General features: G+C 40.3%; 1 protein-coding gene across 2 annotated transcripts in view; it reads right to left on the reverse strand.

The window, feature by feature from the left end:
- Positions 1-10,332, reverse strand: part of rspo2 (R-spondin 2) — a 44,422-nt gene extending 34,090 nt beyond the window's left edge. For both annotated transcript variants that reach the window (XM_030782784.1, XM_030782783.1), the window contains exon 1: positions 10,233-10,332. In XM_030782784.1, the coding sequence (XP_030638644.1) occupies positions 10,233-10,332 (100 nt within the window). The remainder of the gene's footprint in view (positions 1-10,232) is intronic.
- Between the last annotated feature and the right edge of the window lie 1,726 nt (positions 10,333-12,058).

Genomic DNA, 12,058 nt, shown 5'->3' on the forward strand with positions numbered 1-12,058 from the left:
GGCTCAGCAGTGCCATCGCTAAAGCCATTAGCACATAAACATGTAAACTACATGTGACCCTTGCCTGTGCACACCTATTACTTACGGCTCATCACACAGACAGATGTTTATACAGTGGAAGACAGTACACTCATGGACCCTGGCCGCAGTTCAAATCAAATAATGCAGAGTTGAAGAAAAGTCAGCCAAGATGTAATGCAAGTGGATAACTGAAGAAAAAAAAAAGGAATTTGAAAAATGTTAATGGATTTTTTTCCCCTTCCATGCTTTTTCCTTTGCCTTCTCCAAACCACAGGCCTGTCCCAGTGTCTGATCCACCAGAAAAAGAGAGAGAAAAAAAAAAAAAAAAAACAAGTAAATGAAGCTGTGAATGTGTAAACTCACCATAATTCAGCTCCACCAGAACAAAACCTTCAAAAATGTATTTGAGACAACTTGAACATTAACATCATAATTCATCATGAGAATTCATAAAATTATTTAGTTCAGTTTGCAAAAATGCACACAAGACCTTTAATTCCACGGTCATGCGTCTCATCCCAAACTGAAACAGCTAAAAGTACATGGCCTCAAGTCACCAGACAACAACAAGACGAAGAACATTTAAACCCTAACCACACACCAGATCCATTCATCTATTATGAATATATCTTGCCACGTCCGAGGAACACTTCACAATCTAAGAAAGAAGATTCATAAGGCACTTTAGAGACTACATATGTGACAGACCCAATTAAGCGTTCCATATTCATACCCATCTCATTATTCATTACAGTGTCAATCGTGTCACTGAATACAAGAATGCTTTTTATGTTTCATACAGTATAATTTACTCGTTTTTTCCGGCAGTGATGCTCAAAGAGTTGAGTGTAATATGGAATGTTTATAACTGGAAGACTGTTCTCCATAATTGGCAGTGGTTAACAGTGAACTGATTCATTTCCTCCTTATACAAATATTCTCCTTTCTTTCTGACTGTGTGGATTTGAATGTATGGAGAATGACCTTCTGAGACACATGCTTTGCTTCTGCCTCAATAGAGAGCGAGAGAGAGAGAGAGAGAGAGAGAGAGAGAGAGAGACAATGAGCTCAGCACAAGGGTGCTTTAATGACTACCATGCCTGTCCCTGATTAAAACCACACCAGGGCTTCTGGGTTCCACAGGCAACAGCCAGGCCTTCCTCTCTACAGTGCAGTCAGGCTGGGCTGGACCAGTGGCACAGGACACCCTGCAGAGAACGTGGGCAAGACAATGGGAGAATGTGGAAGGAGCCCAGTTCCATCCGCATACACCAAAACGACCAAGTTCAGCTGAGCTGCGTTATGGGACATTTTTATTGCATGTGACCAGCTCGCTTCCTTCTCCGTACCAATGGCAAGGCACGCTGTGCTGGGGTTTGATGTGGTATGTAAGCATAATAAGAGGTTCTGTAAATCAGAAAAGAAGAGAGGACGCCTATCCATCTGTCGAGCGTTAGAGCTTGAGGAGGGGGGTGGCAGCACTGTCTGGATTATTGCTCTGCAGTTGTTGTTTTACCATTTCATAGGCGTGGAGGTAAATATTCAGAAGAGCCAGGGACAGGGTTCATGTGTCTGTCTACTTGTGTGTGTGTGTGTGTGTGTGTGTGTGTGTGTGTGTGTGTGTGTGTGTGTGTGTGTGTGTATTTCTGAGGGGGCCTCAGGAGATCGTGTTACATAGATCGATTGGGATTAGGTACAAGACTGCACGCACAGGGGCAGAACAAGCAGAGGAGCTGCAAACAGAAACAAATCTCGGTGTATTCAAACAGCCGAGGTGGCAGGAGAGAGAGAGAGACGCGTGTCGACAGAGAGTTTGATTTTTCAAACTCTATAGAGACTCTTAACAACAGTCAATTAAGTCCTTGAAAATGTCTTGAAAACTCATCCAACACCCCATTTACCTGTCTCTCCTCTCCAACCCACTTCACTGCCTCTGACAAGAAGAGGAAGTTTAAGAATGGGAGAGAGAGGGTAGGAACGGCAGAGAGTGACAAGGCCAGTCTAATTTGCAGGGAATGATACATTGAGGGTGACACATGGGTTACATTAGTGGGTCAGAGGAGTTGTTTGGTTCTTGAATCAAGTGCTTAGTTTCTGTGTCAGTACTGTCCCTACAGGCACAGGAGTGTGCCAACAAACTGATAATCTCAATGAGTTCCAAGGCCCCCTACAATGCTTTTTAAACATTTTTTTTCTCTTATCCCTAGTCCCAACTAGGAAACAAATGAGCAGATGAACAAATGCATAAAATAAATGAAAGTCCCAAGTGAGAGGAAGAGAAAAAAAAAAATGTGTCGAAATCTAACATCAGTCCCTGTCAACAATTCTTTAAAGGAGTTTCTTCTTTGACGTGACAAAACAAAACAAACAAAAAAAAAAAAATCTAAATCAACAACATTCTGAGCAGAATAATTCTCTTGTGACCTCACTGATATAAAACACTAATAATAAGAAGTGCGTAATACTCTGAGTTATTAACTGAGTTCTTACCTTGTGTGCTTTCAGCTTAGTTTATTTTAGCTTTAGTTTTGTTTTTTTTATTGCATTGAAAGTCTCAACATGTTTTGCAAAAGGCTCCATTACCTGGAAAGCCACTGTATGACTCAGGGTTTTTTTTTTTCTTTTCTTTTCTTTTCTTTTTTTTTTTATAAAATGAATCTTTTGCGATGTTGTTTTATGCGCACCTCCTGGAAACAAGTCCTACATTCAAATGTTTTATAGCTCAATAAACTCCAGACTTTCGAAGCAAACGGGCTGGCCATATTTAGTAGCTTTATAAGAAAACGTATTAAGGTATAATTGCTTAAGGGGGGTATGGTATTGAAGGAGCAAGGTAGGTGAATGTTTTAGAAAAAAAAAAAATCATGTAGGACACTGGATCTTTTGTCTGCGGTCCAGAGTTTCCAATCACCATTGGGAAATATGGAGTGTATTAGACGATTTATATAATAAGTCCATTTTATTTCACATTTCCGAAAATGAACTTTTACAGTGTGGTAAAATGTGGCCCGAAAGAAAACCATCTGTTTGGCATTTATCGTTGCCAGCACATGGGATCCTCTGATGACAATGACTGAGTGGGGAAGAGACGAACCCCCTTGTGCCTCCATAGCAGAAACTAATACAAAAAAGAAAAACATTTACAATAAATGATTCTCTATGTAACAAGATGAATGGAGACACATCAACGTGCTATAAAATGAGCTCTCTCTCTCGTCTGTACAGACCAGTAAGCCCTCGGCCGTCTCAAACACAATAAATAGAGAGAGAAAAAACCAAAACAAAACAAAATAACAAAAAAAAAACCAAAAATGGCTCAGACAGAGAAAACACTTTTGGTTTCCAAACTCACCACACCGAAATCTAACTGAAAAATCTTTGGGGCTGTTAAAACAAATTAGAGCTAAATGAGTTAGTTGGTGGGGATTAAGCTGGTGTATAGTGTCTGCTCTTCCCTGCATAAAACAAAGAAAAACAGAAACAGATAGCCCACAGACGGTCATGTGGAACCCAAAGAACCACACTAAATAAGAGTTCATGCTACATCCTTACTTTCAGAGGAGATATACAGCAGAGCCCCATATGAGGTATATGAAAACTAGATCCCAACGGATGCTTGTACAGGTAAGAGAGTCCACACAAAAACTTTCTCCAGCTTACTGCTTTATCGTCTTCCAAAAAAAGAGCTTTTGCTATTTTTGTTCTTTTAGGAGAAAGGCAGTAAACATTAGCCTACATGATTTGAGCCTACGCGAATGTGAGCTCTTCAAAATTATCCAGATATGAAGATTAACACATGAAGACATAAAATGGTCTGTCTAGGTGCTCATGGGAAATCATTTGTACACATCACAAACACAGACACACACACACACACACACACGTATGCACGCATGCACACACACACACACGCTGGCATTTGAGACTCAAAAGAGAAACTGTCTCTTGGTGTTGAGCACTAGCACTGAGTACAGGTCAGGACTTTACAGGGATTTAATCCCTCTCAGGTGATAGAGCTCTCTAATTGATCTCCTCAAATATGTTCTCCTTCTTCATCTCTCCGCCCCTCACTCTAAAACCCTCCGTCTGGGGGGGACGCTTCCTCCGGGTGACCGCTGCTAATGCTATTCAATGGAACAATCCTGCCCTCACTTCTCAAAGGGTTTTTGCGAAACAATTGCAATGTGATTTGGTCAGACAATGTGGCATCAGATGAAAACACATCACAACCAAGTCTCAGAAAGAAAAAAAAAAATCAACCTTAATGTGTAAGTTGGCAGGAGTAAAAATGATGTTCGGTTTATATTTAATACCTTATCAATGCCACTATTTTACATACCTCTGCCAAAACTTAAAACACAATGTTTTTAAAATTGGACAGTTTAGGTTTACATGTGCAGAAAGAGCGACACACGCTTAGTGCCACAATGAGTTTGAAATACCGGGCTCAATGAAATTTCTTTGCAACAACCAACAAGTTCGTCATCATCTCTACAAATGTTTTGAAAAAGTAAAATGATCAGATGACAGCAAGAGAGGTGCTTTTAAGGGACACAGTTGAGGTTAAACGTATAAAACCTAATAACTGAACTACTGAGAAGACATATTTTTGAAGATGATGACATGTTAGCTAAGTCTATGAAAACAGTTTTTGGAAGTAAAATACTGCTCAGAAAAGCTATTCACTTTTGTTAGTCCTTTGTGATTTAATCGGGCAGGATAGAATATTAAGCTTTTTTTTATTTTTTTTTTATTTAGGCTACAAAAAAAGTAAAACCAATGAGTGTTATTATGACAGTGGGGATCTGTTGTGCTGCCAAGGTCTGTTTAAGGGCCTGAAAAAATTTGGAACTGTTTCGTTACCAAGGCTGGTGTTTATTAAATATTCCATGTTAAGGGCTTCAGAGTGGCGCACCCGCTCATAGCACTGTCTTGCAGTGCACCTCTGTGTCTGGGAATCATGTTTTGAATTCCAGTGGTGTCATATTTACCAAAGTCTTTGTCAGTCAAACACCTGCATTGTAACAAGTAGAGCGCTGCACTATGTTGCTTTACCACACTAAGCAACGCGTAGTGCGCAAAAGTACAGTGGCAATGGAATAAAAAAGTCATTCTTGTCCAAAGGAAAGTGTGGCTGCGAGAAGCAGAGCATGACAGGACACACACACACACACACACACACACACACACACACACAATCATTGGTTGGATAAAGACCATCCATTCCGTGGATTAGGATGGCATAATGTGAAAGCCCCTCATTAAAAGACATGCCATGTGCGGCACTTTCACTTTTTCCAATCAGTACAGCAAAGTTGGCTTTTGGAAAAGCTCTTGGAGTCTTTTCCTTACTTGTCAGACAATTAATCAACATATTCTAAGTTCCAACATTAACACTTCAACCCATTAACCTGGGACCTTGCAGAAGCTATTAGTATAAGGGCCTCTACATTCAAATACATTCAAATACATATTTTTTGTGTGACTATGCATATATGAATGTGTGTGTGTGTGTGTGTGTGTTTGTGTGGGTGTGTGCGCGTGCGCATATCATGCTTCGTTGTATCTGTAACCAGGATGTCTCTAACACAGAGACTTCTACAGAGATGGGTCTTTAAAACTCATTCATTTCAATCATCTGTTCCTAATGATTGGTACAGTTAATTCATTTATTCACACAAAAGCACATGAGCTTATAAACACATTACAACTCATTCAAACTTACACTATCCAGGTAAATCATTTCAGTTACTGCTCATTTTGATTTCAAAGAGCTTACTCTGAACCAATCATAATCCATGTCAAAAGCTAATATATTTTCAGCCAATTGGATGATCTCACTCATTCTTTTCTGTAAGTGTTAGACTTGTGATTGTCCTAATCTTACTCAGATATTTAAATATAAAGAATATGTGTAAAATTTTCAACCATATTCTCATACCTGACTGAAATCGTGTTGTTTTCCCCTAAAGTTACACAAAAAGTACAAAACATGACTAAAATGATGAAGGTAATTTGTATATAGCTGATGTTATATGATCTTTAAGCGTAAACCAGCTGATGTTATATGATTTTTAAACTTTAACCTGAGATTTGACATCATAATATGTCCACCACAGTCACAGCTGCTCCTTAAACTTGTCTTAATCCTTTTCAATGTCAAAAGTTAACCCATATGAGTGTTCAGCAATGACATTTTTTTTTTTTTTAAATTTCATCCGCCAGAGAAAGAAAGCACTCTAGAAGGGAAAGATAGAGACAAAACCCACTTTACTTTACTAAACACTTGACATAGGATTGACAGTTTTACAAACTTCAACATTTACACTTGGTTCATAAATGAGTGCCTGCCTTGATAATAAGTTTGAACTACTTGCAATTCCATCAGTTTTTCCAAGTAAATACACTGAGAATGAGAGGTAAGGGCTCCTCCTGTTAGAACTTCTCTGCTTTATATATATATTCCATCTACAGCACTAAAACCAATAAAACTTTGTAACAATGTCCATGGCAGCAAGCAAAAGTGTGAAAATGATCACCATTTAAACTTCCAATAATCAACAAGCAACCATTTTAAATATTCTATTGTAATGTGTCAAAATGCGCTGAGCTGCAGAACCCTAAAATTTCCACAATCCACATGTTTAACACTCAAAGGGTTAACAGCTAAAGACATGTCAGTTTTTCTCTGCTGTAAGCCATGGAGATCAGTAAGCCTGGGGTTGCTTCTCTGTTCCTTTGGGCAATGCTTGTACTTGAGCCCTCTGGATTTATGTAGTCAGCAGGTGGCATCATTAGCCACAGAATAAAAACTCAAACTAATACCCTTGAGTCTAGAAATGATATCATCGCTGGGCTTGCTGGCATGATTTTCCCCCAGAGTGGGGGGTGAGGAAGTGTAAATTTAATATGCCTTTTTGATTTTGTTCTGTTCAAGTGGGGGAAAAAATAATATTGCACTGGCACTGAGTATATGTGTGTATGTGTGTGTGTGTGTTTTGTTTTTGTTTTTTTTGCATGAGAGGCACGATTGCATAATTATGAGATTATCATATGAAGGAGGTCAAATGATTTACTGCATATGATTTTGCCAACAGCTATGCCGCCACTGAAAGTTTAACTTCCTTGAACGATATTTACACAGTCTATCGTATATACCTTGAAGGCGAATACTCCTTAATGTATATAAAACTCAAGTATATACTACAAATGTGGTCATTTCACATTCAGTGCATGGTGTGTCTGGGGCAGAGTGCTCTGGAGTGATTTGGATTCTTCTAAGTATGTACTGCAGCTTGCCAGAAAGACTGTATATAGAGCTATCATATGAACCTTGCGCATACGAAAAAAAATATTTGAATATTTCAGAGGCTATTGACCAGTGATCTATCTTCCCTGCCTCTTTCAATAACTATGATAAATAAAGGAGGGAAGCAAATCTTTAGGCTTGGCTGTTAGCCACTGCATGTTAAATGTCACTTTTGGCTTAGGGTAAACAATGGGAACACCCCCCCCCCCCCCCCCCCACACACACACACCACCTTCAAAATCTGAGCATGTGCATGACTCCGAGGGACTCCTATAGATGGAGATGGAGGTTGAGCTATTCAACTTGCACGTTGCATAAAGACTCTAAATAGAGATGTATACAGCTCAGTTTAATGCTATTATGTAGGTCAAATGTTTGAATTAACCTCTGTAACACTCTCACAAACACAAACACACACACACACACACATAAGTGCATACACACATGCACATGTAAACACACTCAAACATCCTTTAAATTCTTTTTCACCACAGTTTAACTTTACAAAAACGCTCACCTTCCAATTCACAACCAAAACTCCGCCCCCAACAGCTTTTGATCCCTTAATGGAAATAATATCACGGAGTATCTGAGATCACACAATTCTTGTAGCAAAGTATAAGAGCAGTAAATGTGAGTATGTGCCAGTATCCCACAGTGATTGCCTGATTATTTGCAGATGGGAGGGCTGGTGGAGGGCTTGCAGAGCGAAGGCTCCTACTTGCTTGCTGTACATAAGATTAAATATCGAAATTTTCATTTGTGAAAATGTAAATCTTACAACACGGTGTCTTCTTGTGTTCTAATGTTTTTCTGCATTTAAGTCCAGTTTGACCATGACAAATCCTAGATCCCAGTTTTCAAATGTCTTTAGTGGAACTAGGTCTCTGGGTAAAGCCCGTTAAATTAAATATGTTCGACCCGGTGTTCACATCGGGTCATTCATTCCAAGTTCCACTATTTGCCAGCCGGCTACATTCAAGCGCTTTCAAAGTGACAATTGTTAAGCGCTGACCGACTGTCTGAAGATCAATCAGTGCTGCGGGATCAATTAAAACCAGCTTAAAGTCTGTGGAGAGCCAGCGTATATGAGAAGGGGCGGGGTATTCAAACATCTATTCATTAGACCACTAGTACAATACAGTCCCTAAACCGCCGCTATTCACGACAGATAGCGCCGCACTGCGAGATTTCCATGTGTTGTCTAATTGATGCTTAGATCCACATTAAATGAGTGATGCGAATAAACAGTGCCGGATTTAAGTATGGGCGACATGGGCAGCCGCCCAGGGCGGCATCTTGCCAGGGGCGGCACGGGGCGCCCGCACAAAAAAATTCGGAAGAGTGACATTTGCGAGATCAGTTTTCTATTGCTCATTTGCACCTCACGTCAGTGATATCATGTCACTGTGTGGGTCACTTAACCTTGTCGGAGTGGGCGCCCTGATTCTAGTTTGTGGGCAGGCTACTGCCTGGGAGGGTCTCCCACTCAGAAGTACGAGGTGGGGAGGGGGGCGGGGGTAGGTTGACCTCAGGTCTCCCCACTGGAAGCCCGAGGTAGGGGGAGCGGGGGAATCTATCAAGCAGCGCACCTCTAACTTTGTACAGTACTACTGCAATTAGTAAAATCAGTCACACTACGAAATGCTACCAAATAAACCACAATTCATTCATAATTTTGTGATTATATAGTTTCAAAGACACGTTGTTGCACTATTCTTCTGGTTTGTGCGAAATCGTCTGAATAAAAATTACAGTTAGTGCAGAATAGTGCTTTTTGTTGGGGGCGGGGGGCGCCATACAAGCTAAAACCTCTACTGCCAAGAAATTTACTATACTGATCGATAGTCCATGATTCAAGTGAGGTTACTTGATAAGAGATGTCATTTAACAATAACTCTCTGATAAGAGTGTGTGTACTCCCGTCTGTTCTGACTCAGTTTAATTTATGAGCGCAAAGGACGGTCGTCATACTATCTAACTAAACATTTAATTATCAGCAATTTTATCGTTTACCGTGTCGCCTAAGTAATAGTTTTATGAGTCCATCTTGGTGATGGTCTGGATAAAAGTTTACTGGAACGTAAGATATAATGGAACGTGAGATTTGACAAGGATTAGCCGGTGTGGATACGTGTTATATTCCAACTCAGAGACACTCTACGCGGTGCGCATTACTGACATGAATGCATATCCAAAAATTGCATTTCCAACTCAGAGACGTTTCGCCACGTGAGAACTTGCTCTTATAACGCGTAGCCTAGGACTTAAAGAGTGAAAACTTGTCATGTGCAAATGCAGTTAACACTAATGAAGTAAAGCTGAGGAACAGAGTGACGAATATGAATATCCTTCAAGTTCACGTTGACACTTGATTAGTCGTTTATTTAGGGGACTTCGAAATATCATAAAAGGCATGATACCGTACCCTGCGCTCAGATATAAATGGATAAGCCTAAAGATATCAGTGTGGTTTGACCAACCGATGAATCAGTGAGTTCTTGTGGAATTACCTTCTAAAGCATGACAAGAAAACACCTTCACTGACTACATGTTCATCCGTTGCTTTCATTGCTCTCTTTTATTGATGTGTCAAAGAGAACAGCTTATGTGTAGCGACTATTCCAGCCACACAGCGCTATGGCAAATAGAGTGAGTGTATACGGCACATTTTGGATCAACTCTAGCCATTTATATCCCCATAATGATAATCATCTCGATAACAGACTTGCGTTCAAATCAGCATTGGCGCGTTTAATGAGACTAGTTTAAAATGACAAACCAAACGCATCTTTCAACGCACTTCAACTCGTTTTTTAACAAGTCAACACCAGACAGAGCACGCTTTTCCTAGAGAAACTGTTGCTGAAGAATGTAATTCATTCACGACCAACAGTCTTACCTCTTTTGTTCCTTCTCCACCGATGCGACTGCGTCTGACAGTGACTGTAGTCCATGCAGTTCAACACGATTAGAGCAAAGGAGAAGAGTCGAAACTGCATCTGGACGGCCGTGTGTTCTTCCGACTCAGATAAGAAGTGCCAAGGTGCTTGGTGCTAATTCTCTGAACCAGCGTGTATTAAGTCCTTAATTGTTGTTTGAACACGCAACCCTTTCCAGAGAGAATTGTGGACTTGAAAGAGAAGTCTTGATATCAAACTGTCACACATTAGATGATCAGCGACAACATAGTTCCTCACCACCGGATAATGTCATTTTATGAGGTCCGTGAAACGTCGATCAAGTGGAAATTCTTAATCGAAACTATCCCTTTGTGTTCTGTGAAGAGAGAGATAACACGAGGTTATTTGGAAAGCACACCTAGGTGATAGTATCAGCGTCTATTCAAGTTCGGAGCGAACCTACTCTGTTCAGCGAGCTTACACCAAATGGGCTACTTGTGTGTTAAAATATAAGGAAACCTTGAAGATTACAAGAAGCCAAATGAAGCCTACTTTACCTTGTGCCACTTCAAGCAAAAAAAAACTTGATAAATTAGATCATTATCTTACATTGAGACTAGTCTGTCGGCATCCCCGGCAAGACAAAATAACGAGTGCAGTGTTTTGAGACTGCGAAAGAAATACCTGCCCGAAAAAGTCCAATCCGCTACAGAAAAAACACCATTAAGTTCCCTCAGAATGCCAGAGTGGGCTCGGAGCACACAGCATCCCTCTCGCGGGAAAGTTACACTCTGACCAGAGATCCGTGCGTAAGACAATGTTTGTGCCTTCACAACGAAAAATCCCCAAATGATACTCCGTTTCAATCTTGTATGTCGCTTTCACCTCGAAAACCTGACTGTCGTGACATGTGTTGTGCGTTTATTTAAAGCGAGTATGTGTTTCTTGAATGTTCGGCGTCTACCGTAGACTGATGAGGTACCACTAGTGGTCCTGATGCTTTGCTGCTTTTTCTTTATAGCTGCTCCTGTCACGTGGAGACTCCAATATCTTGTGGAGCTTCTCAGAGGAGTTCGAAGCCCCTTGACCAACAGTGTTTCTTCCTCTACTACTTCTTCCTCCCTCTCCTCCTCTTCTTCTTCTTCTTGTTCGTCTTCTTATTTAAAATTTCGTGGATGACACATGCAATTCAGCCCGCCGCATCTGTAACCGACTATATAAGCTTCCCCAGGGTCCTAGCGTTTGTTATAACTTATCGCGCACCACATCGTATTGTAGATATTTTTGTGGTGTTTTACAAATAGTGAATCTATTTGAAGTTCCCTATTTATCATTAGTTTAATGTCATACACCGGTAAAGAGAATTTAAATTAATCTAAAAGTTAAACAGGATATTTTGGCCACTCTTAACAAGTGGCATATGCACCAATAGGGAGTCTGGCAATAAAACACAATTAAACGTAACAGTAATGGTTGAGGTGAAATGACTGAACATAGCCAGTGAGCAAAACTTCCCACAGTGATAGTGATCGGTTTTTATATTGGTTTACTTTGAAATTTGAACATAAAAGGTCAGTTGTGAAATTTATACTGGTTTTCTTTTCGGCACTACCACAAACAGACTAAGTGCACTACTCCCGTGAATTACCTCCAATTAAGTATAATAAAACGCTCATCCGGCGATACTAACCTGATTATAACAAACAAGAAAATTCCACCGAAGGACACTCCAGTCAATTAGATTCATTTAGGCTGTCCAGATAACCGCGAACAGGACAATGGCATGATATTCGTCAAGGTTTAACAAGAACGTGTAGGTTTCCAT

This window comes from Chanos chanos, chromosome 8 (assembly GCF_902362185.1).
Source record: "Chanos chanos chromosome 8, fChaCha1.1, whole genome shotgun sequence".
Classification (NCBI taxonomy): domain Eukaryota; kingdom Metazoa; phylum Chordata; class Actinopteri; order Gonorynchiformes; family Chanidae; genus Chanos; species Chanos chanos.